At 46.3% G+C, this 20,229-nt stretch overlaps 1 protein-coding gene and 1 pseudogene across 2 annotated transcripts; one reads left to right on the top strand and one right to left on the bottom strand.

Annotated features, from left to right (window-relative positions):
- Positions 1 to 379: 379 nt before the first annotated feature.
- Positions 380 to 18,885, bottom strand: PIP5KL1 (phosphatidylinositol-4-phosphate 5-kinase like 1). Its single transcript, XM_083597361.1, has 10 exons — positions 18,774 to 18,885; positions 15,463 to 15,663; positions 12,899 to 12,949; positions 11,736 to 11,890; positions 8,942 to 9,066; positions 8,785 to 8,819; positions 6,621 to 6,676; positions 4,683 to 4,795; positions 2,930 to 3,089; positions 380 to 1,376 (listed from the first exon to the last, which is right to left on the bottom strand). Exons 1-10 carry the CDS (start codon positions 18,789 to 18,791, stop codon positions 800 to 802), a joined length of 1,491 nt encoding a protein of 496 aa, XP_083453487.1. The 5' UTR covers positions 18,792 to 18,885; the 3' UTR covers positions 380 to 799.
- Positions 1,385 to 2,923, top strand: LOC310754923 (10 kDa heat shock protein, mitochondrial-like; annotated as a pseudogene). Its single transcript has one exon. The product of its transcript is annotated as a 10 kDa heat shock protein, mitochondrial-like (transcript).
- Positions 18,886 to 20,229: the final 1,344 nt, after the last annotated feature.

The following is a 20,229-nucleotide window of genomic DNA, read 5'->3' as shown; positions in this document are numbered from 1 at the left end:
GGAATTTCGCACTGCTCACAGATTGGGGTGTTGTGAGTGGGGGAGAGGTTGATTCTTCCCTTATTAAGAACTCTCCTGGGAATTCTGCTAAGATTTGGTATTGTTTTTTTATGAGATGCTTTATTCCGTATTACTGAAAGTGTTTCCCAAAAAATATTCCCAATTTTAATGAATATCAGTGCAACTTTCTTGTCAGCTTCTTGAAGGGAAAACAAAGTATGCGTACAGCTATTTGTTTTTTAATCGTTTGCCATCAGTGGGTTGCTGTCGCTGCATGTCTGATGTCTCTTCTCCCCTCACCTTTAACTCCACCTGGCCTCCTTAATACCTCTGTATAACTATGCTCAATAACAAGCTGGGATGCAGAAACACACACAAACACTTTTGTAGATTCCTGTATTGTCACCACCCTCATATCCAGGATGCAGCAATGATGTTTACAATGTCCAGGATTCAGATCTAAATCCCAGCAGTTGCAGTGTCTCAGCTTTTCAAGACACACATCTCCCCACCCTCACAAAAATACACACCACTCCTGCAGAAAAACCTGTTCCCTTCTGGCCCTGTGACATAACCCAGCTACCAGGATACAGGGGAATTTTAGTTTCCTGCAGATGTTGTTCCCATCCCTGGACACCAAAAAGTTTCCACAATGACCTCCAACTCCCTGGAGCAGTCACTTCAAAGCTTGTTCTTGTGTACTTGTTGTTTTCTCTGCAAGGCATATAGGGGACAAGACTCTGGGGACAGTCTGGGGATGTTTCCCTCAGCCCTCCTGCAACTGCCCCCCTCCCTGCGTTCATGCGGTATGGTCTTGCACCCATTTGCAAAGCCTTCTAGCATAATAGACGGGGCCAACTGTGGAGAAACTTTTATCCCGGAACCGAAGGGTCTTCCAGAAATGCTCCATCTTCTTGCGGAAGTTGTAGACTGTGAACAGGTCAACAATACCTATGTAATAGCGATAGTCAGGACCATCAATCACGTGCAAGGCATTCCGCGTGTTGGGAAGGAGCCGCCTGTTCTGGGCCAGGTGGAAGAGTGACTCCGCCAGATGGTTGAAGGTTTGGGGATGCCCACCCTCCTCTGTTCCAACAGGACACTGGGCGGTCGGGTCGAAGTTGATCCCATGGAGCACGTAAGGAGCCAAGACTTCCTGCATGAAGGTCTCGCTTCCCCTAGAAGAGTCTGCCTCCTTGTCTGTGTTTGCTTTCTTCTTCAGGTACAGCGCCAGCATGTTCTGGATGGTGTACCTGCTTTCGGGAGAGAGCTTGTAGAACTGGTCCACACTAGAAGAATAGCCATGAGACGTGTGAGACTCCTGCAAGGCGTTCCCAAAGTTCTGGTTCTGGTGATCACTGTTAGTGTCAATCGACCTGTCAGGGGAACATAAGCGCATTTGAAGAGCCTTGCTGGGTCAGGCCAAGGCCCATTCAGTCCAACATCCTGTTTGTATAGTGGTTCCTTTCAGATGCCCTTTTTTGTCGATTCATGACAGTTATATGCAATACTGTATTCAGTACTGTTTGTGCCTGCAAAGCTTTCAAGGCAGACATACTCCTACATTTCCAACCAGTCCCCCCTAACTTCAGCTGAAACCAGGTAACTTTTTAATACCACAAGTGTTATTTAGTGGTGGACCATGGTGTCTCAAATTTCAGGGGAGCCCTGTACGATGCCAAAATTCAGTGCCCCCACGCCTCTTGACGTCCATTAAACATCATAGTTGTGATGTCCCCTGTGGGGCCCGCAAGGCTTCGTGCCAGTGTGACCAAACCAGTTGCACTCCCCTAATTCCATCTAAATGTTATGGGGAGGGGGAGTTGTCCCACTTAAGTTGCACTTAGGAGCTCAAGAGAGCCCCTCTGGCCAACAATAATATAGTAGCACAGAGGAAGCATCACAGAACAACTTAGAAAGCAAAATGACATGTGGATGGTCCACCACAATTGCAATATTATTGCATCAGTAACCTGCAAAAATGTCTGCAACAAGTCACTGACTGCAGTAATAGTGCCCTGCTATGCCTTTCACACATGGAGCAACTGGGAAGAGCTTTTGGGGGCCATCCATAAATAAGATAGTATAGAATAAATACCGGTAATTCATATTTATTATAGTATACTGCATATGTTCTCCTCCACACATACAGGAGGACATGCAAACTTGTATGCAGGGATATACAAGTTTGTAAATTAAAAGAAAATGTTTTATTTTTTAAAAAATCTCAAGTTCTTGCAGAGGGAGCAGGTAGCCAGAACAGGGGGCCTTGTAAGTGTGTACCATGGCAAAGCAGGCATTGAAAAAAATTCTTCCCCTCTTTGACCGTGTATTGGTTGAAAGGTGTGCAGCTGAGACTGTAACAAAGGAGGCATTGTGATTCTACAAGCCACTGTTATGGCAATTGGAACAGGCTCTAAAGGCAAGGAGGGAGATACTCATCCAGTTAGTTTAAAAGTTGGTGAGAAGTTTCTGCTACTGGAGAATGATGGAGAAACAGTTCGACTGGATGACAAAGACTGTTTCATATTTAGAGATATTCTTGGAAAATATGTGGACTGAACAGTTCATCTTGAAGCACTATCATTAAATTTTCATTATTATTATTATTATTATTATTCTGAAAAAGTGCTCAAATGGTTTTGTTCCACCACATAAATAATTTCTTTATTTTTCCAATAAATACAAACTCTCCCAAATTACCAAGCAACATTCTGACTTCAAAATAAAAAAAAATGTGTATGTGTGTGTGTGAGAGAGAGAGAGAGAGAGAAGGTGGTGTGAGAAGCACCCGGGAGCTTTCAGGGCTTGTAGAAGGTTGAGTTGGCTAGTAGAGGGTAGGGAGAAAGTAAGGGCCCTGCCAGACTGGCTTCCCCTATGACAGATACCCCCCACCAACAATAACAGCAACCCCACCGTAGGGCCTCACATGCTTTGGGCAATGATGTTGGCAAGTGCGTGGCTCAGCAGCCTTTCGTCCTCATGAAGGGGCTGCAAGCCCACCAGAAGGCTGTAGTCTATCACGCCCAAATCCTTCAGGAATTGTGTGTCCAGCTCAAGCTGAGTCAGCATCCAGGCACGCTGTGGACCTGCATGGATGAGAGATGGGCATATTCGGCCAGTCAGGGGTGAAGAGGTTGCAAGATCCCCTGTACTGAGCAGAAAAGCAAACTCTTTGGCCTCCGAGATCTCTCCCAACCCTGAGCGGCCCTCATTAGAGGAATTTTGTCCTGCTTTTGCTGAGCTACAACACAGGAGCGCACCCCCAGGTGGCAATAATGTGGTAACCCTGTGGAAGCATTGCAAAGCAACTGATAAAGCAGAATGATGTTTGTGTGGACAGGCCATTAGAAAGCTGCACTATTATTGCATCTATAGCATATTGCAGAATACAGCCCCCCTCCACACAAAAACATCCGTCTGGAGGGACAGTAGCTTTCATTTCGGAGGTTGTGGTTTTACATGTAGCCATTTATTTAAGATTATTTACTTATTTCATAAAATTTATATGCTACCAGATTGTAAGGAACATCAAAGCCGTTTACAGAAAGATAAATCCAAAAAATCAGGGAAAACTTACAATACATTAAACGTTGAAGAAGTGAATACCAGAATAGATTAAAACTCCCTCCAGCACATCTAAGCATCTTGTCTAAATATGAATTATTTTAGCAAGCATCAGAAAGAGTTCAGTGAAGGCACATGATTGATCTCAATAGGCAGGGAGTTCCAAAGTGCAGGGGCTACCACACTGGGGCTCTTACACGTGTGGAATGGGTACCATGTGGCATCTGTAGCAGTACCAGTTTTGTCCATTGAAGCAGCCAAGTGGGCACATGTGGGGTAGGCGATCTTGTAGGTAAACTGGTCCCAAGTGGTTAAGGGTTTTGTATACTAATAGCAGCCCCTTGAACCTGGCCTGGTCACAGATCAGCAAGCAGTGCAGATCTCTGAGAAGAGATGTTATATATGCTGACAAGGCATCACTCCTATAAGCAATCATGCTGCAGCATTCTAAAATAACTACCAGTAATTGTTCTGTGGCAACAGGCTGCAATGACAACTCTTTGGGGATGCACGGGTGCGCTACAGAATCCCGGATATTTGCACTTTCCGCCTAAGACACCCGTTGTTGTTTTACACACACAGGTATTCTGTACAATGCCTGAACAATGTGGGAGAAAACAGATTTTCAGTACTTTGGCTGGGTTTTATTTTTTGCAGAAAGTGTAGATTCCCCAGAGATTCCTTGGATCACTTGCACTGAAATGTTGCCTGTACACACACACATATACCCCTGACCCCACCTTTAAGGCAGAAATGGATGCCAACAAAATGGTCATCGTTGGGAGCAGAATTCTGTACAAAGGACTTGAATTGGTTAATACACAAAGATGAGTGCACAATATTGTGGTTAGGTGCCTAAGAATGTAAGGAGCAGCAAATTTGCTGTTATCTGAGCAAAACATCTGGTTCAACATCCTGCTGATGCTGTTTTCTTGTGAAAAAAATAAACATTAAGCAGTTAATTTATTTATAAATAAATAAAGAGTGAAATAACACACACCCCTGGACTGCCACCCCCCCTTTAGCACAAAGTGTGACCTTTGTAGGGATGGACCAGGAAGGTGAGCATCTCCTTCAGGTCCTGCACAGGTGGGGTGGGGGGTGGCGAGACCTACCAAGGCAAATGGTCTTATCAGCAAAGTTTAGATCCTTAAAAACCACAATGATTTCGCTGCCCTTCGGGGCCGGATCTGTCCAGCGGCCCACGTCACATCCTTTAATATCATACCTGCAAGGACAAAGGAGGGCTGGTGAGTGCCAGAGAGGTGGTATTCATTCCCTCACCTGTCCAAGAAGGCCTGGGGCATCCCAGCAACAACATCCCCGTGAGGTAGGTCAGACACAAGAGATGGTGACACCCAAGACCACCCCAGTGAGCTTCCTGCCTGAGCAGGGATTCGAACCTGGGCCTGCTGGATCAACACTCCCAACTTGCTTTCAGGGCTCTGTTGTTCTTTCAGCAACCCACTTCCCTTCAGAGTAGCAGGCCAGAGAACAATTTTTCTAGTGAGAATAGTGGCTTCCAATCTGCAGTCCGAGCAATGATAGGGTCCCTCAGAGATTTATGAAGGAGACTCAAGATTTGGTGACAATGGACAAACTTCTCTTGCCCACTGCTACACCTCCTCTCATTCACTGCCAACACACAGCTTTGGGGTGGTGTGCACACCAGACATGTCCCGGGGTGTGTGCAGTTGGGCCCAGGTCTTGCTGAGGCCAGTACCTGCATCTAAGCTGTGGCAATTCACAAAAACAATAAATCCCAGCACACAGAAACCTAGCATGTTTCTAGAGGGATGGTAAGCCTTGCTTCAAAGAGCCCAGTCAGTAGACAGTATTTGATAGGGAATAAGGTCTTCCTCCACGGCACAACCCTGTGCACGTTCCTCCAGAAGTAACCCCCCCCCCCTTTATTCAACGGGGCTTACTCCCAGGGGCATAAGGAAGTCTAGCTTGACTACTGTTATTCACTCTACGTGGGGCTGCCCTTGAAACTGTCCCACAAACTGCAGTGGACGTTTTGTGTCGCTGGCAGATGGGACTAAAGAGACCTTTAACTGAGTCTGGGTTTATGTATTGTTCCTTCCTAGATCATGAGGTCCAGGCTTTTGTGGTTCCAGAAATTGCCAACTGACTTTTATCTGTGTCTGCTCTTGTCGCTGACGGTTTCAGTGTAAAGTTTGAAAATAACATGTGTTCTTTTTCCGTGGCAGGGCTCCTCCTGGGGTCCCTGCCATGGGAGCATATTCACCCAGTGCTTTACCAATTGCACTGGCTCCCGGCGGAGTATAGGGTCAGGTTCAAGGTGCTGGTCTTGACCTTTAAAGCCCTTTGTGGCTTAGGGCCCTCATATTTACAGGACCGCCTCTCCTGGTATGCCCCGCAGAGGACCTTAAGGTCCATGAATAACCATAGTTTAGAGGTCCCGGGCCCTAAGGAAGTCAGACTATCCACCACCAGGGCCAGGGCCTTCTCAGTGATGGCTCCGACTTGGTGGAATGCTCTGTCCCTTGAGACTGGGGCCCTTCCGGATTTAACCTGCTTTCATCGGGCTTGTAAGACAGAGCTATTCCGCCTGGCCTTTAATTTGAATTCAGCCTGATCTTTTATTTCCCTTCTGTTCCCTCCCCCTCCCCTTTATGAAGATTACCCGCTCTGAGACCCCACAGCTAATTCTCCTCTGGCCTCCCCGCCTCCCCGCTGGCCTAAGTAGGACCACTTCAGCCAGCTAGCCCTGGTGATTATCTAATGTTTATTTCCCCTAAATTGATTTCTGCATTTTGAATTTTATTGTTATTCATGATTTTATGCTGTATTTTATGCTGCTTTTACAATTAAGTGCTTTAAATTTGTTGTTAGCCGCCCTGAGCCCGGTTTTTGAACTGGGAAGGGTGGGGTATAAATAATTTATTATTATTATTATTATTATTATTATTATTATTATTATTATTAGCCCCAGGAGTGGAGAAAGGCCTCTATCGTCACCTCAGACCCACCCTCCACCCCCCAGCTAAAAATGGTGCCATTCCTCTCAAACCATGCAAGGAACTCACCGCTCGACAATCTTATCGTGAGGATAGAAGATACTCTGCATGATGATGAAATATCTCTAGAGGCACAAGCAGAAAACAACAGCAGGTCAGTCCAGGGCTAAGACCGTTCAAGCATGCAGCACTCATGGCAATGTGCAATCTCTCCCATAGGACATTTTCAGGATGCTTAAAGCTAAGATGGGACGTGGGTGGCACTGTGGGTTAAACCACAGAGCCTAGGACTTGCCAATCAGGTCGGTGGTTCAAATCCCCGCGACGGGGTGAGCTCCCGTTGCTCGGTCCCTGCTCCTGCCAACCTAGCAGTTCGAAAGCACGTCTAAGTGCAAGTAGATAAATAGGTACCGCTCTGGCGGGAAGGTAAATAGCGTTTCCGTGCGCTGCTCTGGTTCGCCAGAAGCGGCTTAGTCATGCTGGCCACATGACCCAGAAGCTGTACACCAGCTCCCTCGGCCAGTAAAGCGAGATGAGCGCCGCAACCCCAGAGTCGTCCACGACTAGACCTAATGGTCAGGGGTCCCTTTACCTTTAATGCTAAGACAGAAAGATGGGTGGAAGGCAAGGGCCTTCCTCAATGGGTGGGGAAGGGAAGGACCCCTAAGATCCACCTCTTGACCCTGGCTTTTGACACTTAAGATGTATATTTTTAGGATCCACTTTACTTCTGTAATTTCAACTTGTTGTAAACTATTTTTAATATTGTGTTTCAATCATTTTAACTTGCCCTGTGATCTGAGGGTGAATGGTGGGTAAACAACAACAGCTTCTGAATGTTACTAAGCATTCTTGTTTTTTTTAATAAAACACCTACAGTAGGGGGGTGGGGTTTAAGCCATGGGTGGTGGATCATATTCAGCCTGCCCCCCCCCCCCAAGTGGGTCCCCAAATACTCCCCAAATTTGTCATTTCTAAGAGGAAAAATGAGTTTTTAAAAAGTGTTTTTTCTTTTGGTAATAAAAGAATTATTGACAACCCCAACTGTGATGCCAAAGTCTTTTTCGTGCCCCACAAAGCTTTCAAAATTGGTCCATTAAAAAACTATTTCTCACCCCTCATTTTCAGGGTCTGCTGCTGTAATGCTGTGATGCAAACAAGGCCCCTAAAAATGTGTTCAGTTAAAAAAAAGTATTTTTAAATTTTGTTTTTTGTATAGCACCTGAAAATCTCTGGATGACATTAAAAACACATCGAAAAAGCAAGACAGGCCCTGCAAAAGTGAGGTGGGGACAAGAAAACAAGCAAATGTAGGTGCCTGTTCTTCCCAAGTTAGATAATAAACATAATGACTTGTAGCCAAATAAGTTCAGAGTAGAACCATTGGAATTAACGGGCCTATGTAAGCCATGCTTCGCAGTTTCGATGGGTCTACTCTGAGCAGGGCTAGCACTGGGTACAACACCTCAGGCTTTTCAAAATAAAAATGAGGGGGCTAGGAGAGGAGGGGTGATTACATAGCCGCCGCCCCCTCTCTAGGCCTTATTTATAGATGTTTCTGTTGTGGCAATTATCTAACATTCCCTCTAACAGCAAACTCAAGTGTTTGAGTGCCAACAGGATTGTCTCCAAAACAGGGATATTGAGGAACAAGAGGGAGGTATTTGTAGGTGTGCAGAAGCTGCAACACAGACCCTCCAAGTGTCCCAGGGATGTCCCTGATTTAGAGAAGCCATCCCAGTTTCTGATGTGATCCCGGAATGTCCTGCTTTTCCGTCCCTATTTTCACTGGAGAAATGTTGGAGGGTATGGAGTTATCAGACCCCCGAGCCTTCTGAAGGGAATTCTATATAGGGAAGTTTTTAAAAAAATGTTTAATGTTTTATTATGTTGGAAGCTGCCTAGAGTGGCTGGGGCAACCCAATAAGATACGTGGGGTATAATAGTAAAAATATCATCATGGAATGGGATGTCCCTATTTTCATCAGAGAAATGTTGGAGTGTATGGTAACAGGGTTAACTGAAATCAAGAGGTCAGCCATTTCTTCCCACCCCCCACAAAATGCCCTGGGGGGTGAAGAGTGAACTGCCCTGTTTGAGCCCCCAGCTAGCTTATTTCAAGGCTGGAGTCCCAGCAGAAATATTCCAGTAAGGGAGCTTTGAAGCCTTGCAAAATCTCCTCGCAGGTACTGTATATTAACTACTAATAGAAATAGCTCACATAGAACCTTACCTTCTTTTCCCGAGGGACGATAATACTGTGGACACCTATTGGAAGGAAGGGAGAAACATACATCACAGCCGAAGGATTTGGCCTGATCGTAAGAAACGTATTACTGCTGCTGACTTTTAAGGCTTGTTTTCACTCATGTGCTTCAAGCATGTCTTACCCAGGAATTTGACGAGGATGGAGTGAGGGTATCTCTCCATGTGCTCTAGATACTTGGCTAGGTTCGTGAGAAGGAATTGGATTTCTTGCTTACTCTGAGTCTTCAGGAAGAAGCGCTTATCATTGCTGTTTAAGACGGGGAGGGAAGCAGGAATTCACTTATTTGTTTAAATTTACATATCACTTTCTCATGCAAGTATGCCCAAATCAGCTTTCAGCAGAACAAAACTGCAAATCAATACATCATTACAACAAAGTTCAAATATGAAATAGCTGCATGGAAGGGGGTTGGACTAGTTGACCGTTGGGTTCAATGAGTCCAAAGAACCCCCCCCCCCAAAAAAAAAAACCCCAACCCCAACAATCCAACAAATAAGTCAGGTTGTTTATACGAACACCATAACATTTCAAAGTCATCATATAGCAAACTATCAACCATTAAAATAGAACAATTAATGCAAAATGTAATTAACATTCCAATGCGATTGCATGTCAGTGATAATATAACCAGCAGTAACTGCCTGGCAAGAACTGTATCAAATGGTAGAAAAATTAACAAAGTCCATAAATTTTTGTTCTTTTGCTTTTCTTTATTTGCAATATATATCATTCATAAACAGTGATTAATAGATAGCATATGTAGAGAGGCTAAAAATTTAAAATGCATTCAATTTTTAGTAGAGTTTGCGCACAGCTTGGAAGCTGGCTGCATACTGAATACATGTTGCTGAATGCGATCTAGTGGTAAAACAATCACACTGAGTGTGTAAAACTTAGTTTATTATAAGAAATACATATTGGATAGTAAATAGTTTCTACTCCAGCTAACAAGCTGCAAAGGAGCAAAGCTTGCTCTCTGATCTCAGCAGAAGAGAGAAAGGAAGATGGATCCTCTATGCTTCGGAAGGGACAGGGTAGGGTCAACAGCCCTAAGAGCAGCAATCTAGTAATACACTGGTACCTCGGGTTAAGAACTTAATTCGTTCTGGAGGTCCGTTCTTAACCTGAAACTGCACCACTTTAGCTAATGGGGCCTCCCGCTGCCACCGCACCACAGCAGCGCAATTTCTGTTCTCATCCTGAAGCAAAGTTCTTAACCCGAGGTACTATTTCTGGGTTAGTGGAGTCTGTACCTGAAGTGTCTGTAACCTGAAGCGTCTGTAACCCGAGGTACCACCGTACTGTACAGTCATACCTTGGTTCTCAAACTTAGTCCGTTCCGGGAGTCTGTTCGATTCCTGAAACCCTTCGAAAACCAAAGCGGCTTCTGATTGGCTACAGGAGCTTCCTGCACTCAAGCAGAAGCCATGTTGGACATTCAGCTCCCCCTGCCCGCCCCCCAAAAATGTTTGCAAACCGGAACACTTACTTCCGGGTTTGCGGCATTCAGGAGCTGATTTGTTTGACAACTAAGCCGTTTGAGAACCAAGGTACCACTGTATAGGAAAGGCCAGCACATGTTAGTTTAAACATGGGTAGGCAAACTACGGCCTGGGGGCCCAATCGCCTTCTAAATCCGGCCTGCGGGTGGTCCGGGAATCAGCGTGTTTTTACATGAGTAGAATGTGTCCTTTTATTTAAAATGCATCTCCGGGTTATTTGTGGGGCATAGTAATCCGTTCATTCCCCCTGCCCCAAATCTAGTCCGGCCCCCGGCTGAAAAAGTTTGCTGACCCCTGGTTTAGAAAGACAGTCTAGGAAGTTTGGAGGTACTGCTGTCTATCTGCTTTCTCCTTACGCAAATCCCATCCAGTATGAATGCAAATTGAGTTGCATAAGAGGCAGATCTGGGAAGCACAACTGGTTTGGTTGCACAGGGTGGGGAGTCTGGGGCACCACAAGGGATGCCGCAACTATGTCTTAGAATCTGCCAATGGCTGCATTCTAACAGCTCCAACATAAAATGCATAGGAATTCATAAATATATACAGTGGTACCTTGGGTTACAAATGCTTCGGGTTACAGACACTTTGGGTTACAGACTCTGCTAACCTGGAAGTAGTATCTCAGGTTGATAATTTTGCCCCAGGATGAAGGTTGGCAGTTCGAATCCCCACAACGGGGTGAGCTCCCGTTGCTCAGTCCCTGCTCCTGCCAACCTAACAGTTTGAAAACATGTCAAAGTGCAAGTAGATAAATAGGTACCGCTCTGGCGGGAAGGTAAACGGCGTTTCCGTGCGCTGCTCTGGTTCGCCAGAAGCGGCTTAGTCATGCTGACCACATGACCTGGAAGCTGTACGCCGGCTCCCTCAGCCAAAAAAGCGAGATGAGCGCCGCAACCCCAGAGTCGGCCACGACTGGACCTAATGGTCAGGGGTCCCTTTACCTTTACCATTGTTTTACACTATTCAATCCAGTCAGAATAATGCTAGGCTGGATGGACCGCAAGTCTGACACAGCACAAAGCAGGTTCATATGAATATATTCACATTATTCCCTGTATTTGCAATGTGCTGGGTGTGTGTGCTGATGCTTTCGTATCTAGAACAGAACCACCCACCCACAAGCAGGCTTGGGAGAATCCCAGAGTTTGCCGATGTACTAAGAAAACCTCCTTTTGGGGGGGGGGAGCCTAAATGAGGGTGAGGGTAGTGAAGAGACCGACTCAAAGTAGTCCAGTGAGAACTGAGCATGCTCAGAGTGCATGGAAGGCTCACTGATTGTTGTGGGGAGGGGCAACCAAAAGCCAGGGAAGCAGGGCAGGGGAGATATGAACAGCAGCAGGACACGCTGCAGCTCTTTATTGCAGGTCTCACTTGTGTCTTTTCTTGCTGTGGACAAGGTGGTTCTCTGACCTGAGGAAGAAGTCAGCCGTGCTTTTAGAGTTGCTGATGAACTGCAAGTATGAGCTGTCACAAGTCAGTGACCGTTGGTAATCGACATCCACCATGCCAAGAAATTTTCGGAACCGGGTAAAAGCAGGAGCAGCATACGTCCTCATCTCAAAGCCCTGCCGGGAAGCAGAACTGAGGTCAGTTCAGAGAAAGGGGCGACCCGAATGCTCAGGGGGCCAAAATGCTGCCCTTCTGGTGGAGAACCTTTACAGCTGAGCAAAGTCCCTGATAGGGAGGGAATGATTCAGTTCAGTTCCCATTTCAAGGCAAACATATCTGCTTTGCACTTTTCAAAGCAATATATGGGAACTGGAACACAGCAGGCCTTCAAAATGTGTACTCATCCAAATCACCCATTGCTAAGTTCTCCAGCCAAGTAACGTGTGAAAAAATGCACACAAAGTGTGCTTAAAATGCACATATTAGTGATAATAGACACAACGTACATTATATTAGGAGGAAATTGCTTAGCATAAAATGTTTTTATTAGGGGAATACATACATAGACACACATGTGCTCACTTCAGTCTACTTCAGTCTCTGGAATTGGCAGTATTACATGTGCCACATAATGCTCATTCAGCATTTGTAAGAAATCTATCTTTTAGTCTAGCAGCACCCACACTTTGGAACTCCCTGCCTATTGACTTCAGGCAGACACCTTCGCTGTACTCTTTTTGGTGCCTTCTAAATATATTCTTGCTTACCCAGATATGTATAATGCTGACATGTGTTTCAATTTGTGTTTACCAAATTGTGCTTACTGCTGATTTTTAATGTTATAAATAGCTTTCTAAAACTGTTTTTACTGCTAATTTCATTCCTGAATTTCATTCTTTTTGTATACTGCTCTGAGGCGTTTTGTTTTTTAAATTTGTATTCCTCCCTATACCCAGAGATCTCAGGGCGGTTTCACAACAAACGTTATGAAATAGTAAATAAATAAGGAGAAATATGTGCTCAGATATTGCTGAATTTTCGTGTGAAGAACTGAACCTAATGCTGGAAAAAGGAGAAGTGGAGAGAATCTGGAATGTTGTTCAGATCTGCCCAGCCCAAACCCAACTTGTGCTTGGGAGGTTTCGTTTGGGGACCCCCACCCCCACCCTTCAAAGTATGCCTACCTCGTGCATCTGCCTGAGGACTGCCTTAAACTGATCCTCCCTCAGGACGTCCTGCAGAGAGAAAGAGAGTCAGAACACCCACCTTTTCCCCCTTCTTTTCCTCAGAATTTCCTAGCAAATTCCTCACATGCTTATCACCAATAAAATACATCTCTTTACATGTAATAAAAACTTGAATCTCTCAGTTATTTCTCAAACAGCCTCTTGCGCTGGGTTGTTGTTTAGGGGGTAATTTCATGCGGTGCTGTTGCTGTTAATTTTATGTGTCTCTATTTTGGATCTTATGATTTATGTCAGTGGCTCTCAGAAGATGTGGTGCACCACAATGGTGTGGCAGTAGAGGGTGGCAAGGGTGCTGGGGAGATTCAAGGCCAAGTGTGTGCTCAGAGGAAACTCCCATCATCCCTGGCCATTGACCATGCTTCCTGGTCAGTGACAGGGAACCTTTCTTCAATTCATGGGCCTCATTGCTTTCTGAGCAACCCACATGCCAGTGGGTAGGTGAGTGGGGCTGGGGCAAAACTGGGCAAAGCAAAAATGTCAATACTACCTCTGGACCATGCAATGTTTGCTCACCATTCTTTGTGCCAAGGTGCAGTAGGCTAGTTTCTACATCCACACTCACACACCCTTCCCCATCCTCTATCTAGGCAAGAAAGAGCCATGATCGAGGATGCATCCCAGTGAGGCAGGAACACTCCATGAATGTGTAAATCAAAGGCAGCAAGGAGTGTGACTTGGGGAAGAGGGGTGTGGCCTCAGGATAGTCATGAAAGCCAGATAGTTAAACCTGGGGGAGACATTTAGGCCTCAGGCCTCAGAGCTTTCCCACACATGTTATCTCCCGCTTGGACTACTGCAATGTGCTCTACATGGGGCTACCTTTGAAGGTGACGCGGAAACTGCAATTAATCCAGAATGCGGCAGCTAGACTGGTGACTGGGAGCGGCCGCCGAGACCACATAACACCAGTCCTTAAAGACCTACATTGGCTCCCAGTACGTTTCCAAGCACAATTCAAAGTGTTGGTGCTGACCTTTAAAGCCCTAAACGGCCTTGGTCCAGTATATCTGAAGGGGCGTCTCCACCCCCATCGTTCAGCCCAGACACTGAGGTCCAGTGCCGAGGGCCTTATGGTGGTTCTCTCACTACGAGAAGTGAGGTTACAGGGAACCAGGGAGAGGGCCTTCTCAGTAGTGGTGCCTGCCCTGTGGAACGCCCTGTCATCACATGTCAAGGAAATAAACAACTACCTGACCTTTAGAAAACATCTGAAGGAAGCCCTGTTTAGGGAAGTTTTTAATGTTTGATGTTTTATTGTATTTTTAATAATTTGTTGGAAGCCACCTAGAGTGGCTGGGGAAACCCATCCAGATGGGTGGGATATAAATATTAGCAGTAGTAGTAGTAGTAACTCCCGCCATTCTTGTAACTGTAACTCAATTGGCCAGGGCCAATGGACCTTGGGAATCCAACAACACCTGAGGGGACACAGCTTCTTCATCCCTGATGTGGGCCTCTCTGCCCTCTTCTTCCTCATAGCGTGGGTCGCCAGCACCTGGGTCAGGACAAGTGTTGTCTCCTCCCCTCCCCCAATGGACTGGGCAGCTGGAGTGGAGGCGTGCACCTGAGAGGAGAGGCTTTCTCCCTCCTTGGTGAGTGGCGCCGCCACCCTCCTCCTCCATCCCTCTCAGCCAGGCCAAGCAGCACGTGGGTGGTGGTAGGAGAGCTGAGGGCCGCTGTCCTCATGCACTCTGCTGTTGCCCACCAACCATGGCCTCCCACCGCTCCGCACACAACGACCCCAACTCAGCCTCTGCCGTAGCCTCCTCCTCGCCCTTGATGGAAGCTGGGTCTCGACCACTGCTTCCACTCGTGCCTTGTGCTCCCCTGGCCCCGCCACCTCCATCCTCGACACCTCGCAGGCTGGGTGAGCGAGCCCTCACCTCTTGGCCAGCCCAGGAACCGTGTGCGTGGGGGCATCTGAGGAGGACCAGGAAGCACACTGCCCCAGCCCGGGCATGGCTGCCCTCCCTGAGTCTCCAGAAGGCAGCAGTAGCTCAGCAGAGAGCCTGTCATGGGAGCACCTAGTTCACGGGTAGGCAACCTAAGGCCTGTGGGCTAGATGCGGCCCAATCACCTTCTCAATCCAGCCTATGGACGGTCCAGGAATCAGAGTGTTTTTACATGAGTAGAATGTGTCCTTTTATTTAAAATGCATTTCTGGGTTATTTGTGGGACATAGGAATTCGATCATATTTTTTTCTTTAAAAAAAAACCACCACATGGTCTGAGGGACGGTGGACCAGCCCACGGCTGAAAAAGGTTGCTGACCCCTGACTAGTTGAATCCCTCTCAGAATTCTGCACCTGGTCCCCCCCCCCCACTCTGCTACTGCCTCCTCTTAATCTTCTATACCTGGCTCCAGATGGTCAACCTTGGGGTTCAAGGGGGAAGAGGGAGGAAAAGTTGATCGCCCAAACACAAAGTCGGCCCAACCCTGTGCCCAGAAGGCTCCTGTTTCACAGTTGCCAAGGAGGCAACAAAGGTGGGAGTAGACTCACTGTGGTTACTGGGTTATGGATAGCATGATTGACAGACGCCCTGAGCCCCTTCTTTATCATACTGGTGAACTGATAGAGCGGGTGATCCTCGTTGATTTCAAAGAAGCCCAAAAGGTTCCACTGCTGGCGGATTCTCCAGAGGATCCGGTACAGGAATGGGTTAAACCTCCGACTTCTACCTTTAGGTAGGATCTCACAGTGCTAAAAGGGAAGGAAGGAAGGAAGGGAGGGGTCAGCAGTGGATGGGGAGAGGCACAGCGGATGGAATCAGAATAAGTCGCACTCAGAGCAAACCCAGCAAAATCAATATACTGTGGTGCCTTAGTTCTCATACTTAATCCGTTCTGGAAGTCAGTTCCAAAACCAAAGCGTTCCAAAACCAAGGCGTGGTTTCCCAGAAAGTAATGCAAAATGGATTAATCCTGAAGGGTCACCAGCTTTTTAGTGTGAATTTCTACCAGTATATGTATTTTTGTAAGCAATTTTGTGTTTGCATAGTTTCAGAAAGTGCACGGTTTAAATGCAAACTGAATCAGATTTCTCCCCCACTGCTGATATTCACTGGGTGATGTCTGACAGAGTATGGTGAGGCTGAATGTTGCTCAGTGCTTGGAGAAAAGGGCTGGAGATTCGTTTCTATCAAATGGCCCAGGTCCAGAATCTGTTACAGCTGCTGTAGCAGGTGATCGTATTGATGTATACATTGCCAGGTAGCCTACATGTGAAGAGGTGCAAAAAAAGTGTGTGTGAAAGGATATTGTTAGGATAATCTGCTCACTGTATGTGTCAAGAATGTTTGTGCAGGAAAAGAATGCAGCCTTGGACCAGTTTTGTAGAAGGTAGAAACTGAATTATTCCTGCTGAATCAGGCAACCAGCTGTGATAATGCAGGCGTGCTTTTCCTCTGAGAATGTGAATTTATATGCATGTGTACAGAAGTATACCTAGATTCCCTTGCGCCATTGGCAAGGCAATTTAACAGTGCCCCCCCCAGTCCCTTACGGCATTGGCAATCGATGGCTCTTTCTGTACAATTTTTGCATCCCCTGGGTCTGCGCGTTGGTGGAGGGCAACCTAGCCAACCCCTAGTTATGCCCCTGCATGTGTAAAACTAAGGTGGGGTTTTGCCTTTATATAAGTGTGTATATAAGAGTATATAGAGGCCTGTGGACTCTGCTTTTGTGAGTTCCTCAGTGGCCGCTCTTGTTCTGAACAAACTAAAGCTGTCTTAAACATCATAAATTGAAGAAAATCCACTACAGCTTTCTCCAATCTATGGATCTCCAAACGTTATTTTTCTGGGGCTTGAAGGGTATATAAGGTAATAATAAATTCCTTGGCAATATCTGATTCACCACATCACGACTGAGTTCATGGCTTGCCACTTATCTGATTTTTTGGTAAGACTATTGGCCAGTAATTTCTGCTGCAAATGTTGTTGAATGGATTCCAAATTATAGTCCCAAGATGTAACATCCTTTGCTAATGTTATTGTACCAATGAATTTATTCAGTTAACTATATATATATATATACACACACACACACACACACACACACACACACACACACACCACTTGAATGCAGCAAAACCTCTACGCAGTTTTCAAAAAATATTAAATTATCAATTAAAAAAATTAAAACAATGGAACTCTCATATATATATATATATATATATATATATATATATATATATATGAGATTAAGCATGTCAAGGTGTCTGGATCAGCTTGCCTAAACAAAAATGTTTTAAGCAGGTGCTGAAAAGTATATAGCGAAAGAACCTGTCAGGCGTCAACAGGCAGAGAGTTCCGAAGTGCAGCTGCTGCCACATTACAAGGTCTTTTTACTCACAAGCGCAGAGTGAGTCTTCTGGGGCACCTGTAAGTGCCAGCTCTGTAGATCAATGCAGAATTCTATTGTTTGTCTGGATTTTATCCCAGACTCAGTCCCCAGAAGGACTAAATGCAAGACCAATCACTGGAAATGTAAGGAAGCAACAGTGGCCTAGAAAACTGTGGATAATCTTTATCAGTGGATAGCATACCATATGTCTTGAAATGCATTTGCACTTGCTCATGAAATATATGAATCCCAGATGCCATTTTCATTTAAAAAATCAAAAACCTCTCAGTTGCTAAGTTGTGAACAGGGTGAATGGTTAAACCCCATTAAAAAGGGAAATATTCTGCCAATTGTTGTAAATGGATTTATCTCACAGAAAAGTGGCTCTTATAGGAAATGCCTGGGTTGGCTCCAGTCTTAGTTCAACTCGGGCACATTAAAAATAGCGGCCATGACTAACTTAGCCCCACAGTATTTTATTTCAGTGGGTCCTGTGTACATCCCTTAGTTTTAGCTTCTGTGTATCTTGATATTAGTATAAAATACATTTGTTTGCTTGTTTGAAACCGGGACATACCTGGAGGGTACCCGATTGGGAAGAGCACCGCACCCCAAAGTCACCTTCAACTGGACTTAACTGTCCAGGGGTCCTTTCTCTTTACCTGTGCCATCAGATAAATACCATATGCACATGGCATTGCTGTGAGGTCTCATTCCAAGGAAGGGGACAGGAAGCTTTAGGGAACACACTGTCCCTTATCTGGGAGCAAAGCTCCATTGCGATCGGTGGGACTTTCCTCTGAGTAAACAGGCAGAATTGTCTGGGAGCCCTTTAAAAAGACCTGGCAGTGCGTTCCACTGAGATGTAAGAAACGTGAATTAAGAGAGTGTTAGGGGACCCTGAGGGCTGCATTTGCTTCTGGGCAACATTCCGAGGGCCACATGACAGTGGTGGGTGGGGGCAAAGGCAAAAAATGGGCGGGGCACTGAATGTAAATATTCCTTTTGTACAGTAGGCTTGTTTCTACACCCACACCCCTCTATTCAGGCAACTGAGAGGCATGTTCAGAGTTCAAGGACACATTCTAGCCAGGCAAAAACCCTTGGGCTGCACTGTAGGCCCAGTGAGGGGTGTGCGCGTGAGGGAGGGCCAGGCAGAGAGGTGTGGAGGGCGACACTTGACCACTGGGCCTGAGGTTCTGTATTAAAGGACTGATTTGTGGATTCTGCACAATCACCAGGAAGTGAGCCCACCAATGATGTGGACTGACTCCCACAAGCCTTTCATTTTGTCCAAAACAAGGGGATGTGAATACGAGTCCATTATTGGGATGGTTTATGGTGTGGGGCAGCCTAGCCTTCTAAATGCTCCCAGTAAGTGTCAACTTTGTGAGCTGGAGCAAGGGGTATGAGGAAGGATCACAGACATGGTTTTTGTGAGCAAGTGGGGAAAAGTTTCCTACATACCTGACTTTTGGAACTCATGATAAACGGACGGGTCGCACAGGCACTTCTGAGAGAAACAAGCTGGTGACGATCAGGTGAGTTCTCATCTCCCTAGAAACCACGGAACCACTTGGAGGTTCCTTTCCAAGATGGCAGTTCAGTCTTGTGGCCTTTCAGAGGGCCACATTGGGAGTTCCATTGCATGAGGAGATGAAATTGGATCGGGTTCTTGGGCCAAATGACAGAGGAGGCTGGTCCATACAGGTGAGTGTGGCACTGCCTCCACCAACCGCACTCTGCCCTCAGCCAGCCGTCTGTCCATCATGGGCACCAACATATCCTCCAACATTCCACAGATTAAAATAGGGACATTTCTCACTCCCCCCCCCCGATCGCTCCCTCCCCCATATTTCATCCCACCCACACTGAGCATTTCCTATCAGAAGAAGGGCAAGTGCCACCACCACTACTCCTATGGGACACAGAACACTTGCCCTCCAAAGTCTTGAAGAAGAAGAAGAGGAGGAGGAGGAGGAGGAGGAATTTGGATTTGATATCCCGCTTTATCACTACCCGAAGGAGTCTCAAAGCGGCTAACAATCTCCTTTCCCTTCCTCCCCCACAACAAACACTCTGTGAGGTGAGTGAGGCTGAGAGACTGCAGAGAAGTGTGACTGGCCCAAGGTCACCCAGCAGCTGCATGTGGAGGAGCGGAGACGCGAACCCAGTTCACCAGATTACGAGTCCACCGCTCTTAACCACTACACCACACTGGAGAAAACCCCTTAATAGAGATTTTATTTTTTGGTAGATTTACAAAAAAGAACACACACCCCAATAAATAGATTTTACAAAGGGGCAAGATCAGATCCACAAAGCATTTTTTAATATTTTTTTAAAAATCAAAACTCCTTGCACTCTGCTCCCCCTTTCTCCCCGCCCAGGGCGGTCCTGCCCTCTGCCTGCCCCTCAGAGCTGGTGTGTCACACAGGGCAGGGCCTTAGCGGCAGCAGCCCCTTCTCCTCCTCACCTGCTCTCTAGCAGTCGCTGTGAGCTGCCCACAGGAGAGGAGGAGGGAGGAGAATGGCTGCAGCAGCAGCAGCCATGGAGTGGTAACGTGATGCTGCTTTGCAGCCACCACTACCGCTGCTGCCACTTAATAATAATAATAATAATAATAATAACATTTATTTATACCCCACCCTCCCCAGCCAGAGCCTGGCTCAGGGCGGCTAACATCAATAAAATCACAGTAAAAACATAATAGGGGGAAATGGGGGGAGGGGGAAACAACCAATTTAAAATACAGGTTAAAATGCAATTTAAAATGCAGCCTCATTTTAAAGTAGCCAATAAATCAAGACCATAAGGGGAAGGAAACATAAGGGTCAGACCGAGTCCAAACCAAAGGCCAGGCAGAACAGCTCTGTCTTGCAGGCCCTGCGGAAAATGTCAAGTGCTACAGGGCCCTAGTCTC

This window comes from Podarcis filfolensis (assembly GCF_964270895.1).
Source record: "Podarcis filfolensis genome assembly, chromosome: Z".
Lineage (NCBI taxonomy): Eukaryota > Metazoa > Chordata > Lepidosauria > Squamata > Lacertidae > Podarcis > Podarcis filfolensis.
Note: the sequence above shows the minus strand (reverse complement) of the source record. Positions and strands in the feature narration are given on the sequence as shown.

Bases quoted from the DNA above. Each gene is read 5' to 3' on its own strand.
- PIP5KL1 (XM_083597361.1), bottom strand. The intron at 9,067-11,735 runs GTCAGAGAACCA...CGTCTTAAACAG, and splicing joins ACGGCTGACTTCTTCCTCAG to CAATGATAAGCGCTTCTTCC. The intron at 4,796-6,620 runs GTGAGTTCCTTG...TTGTCCTTGCAG, and splicing joins CACGATAAGATTGTCGAGCG to GTATGATATTAAAGGATGTG.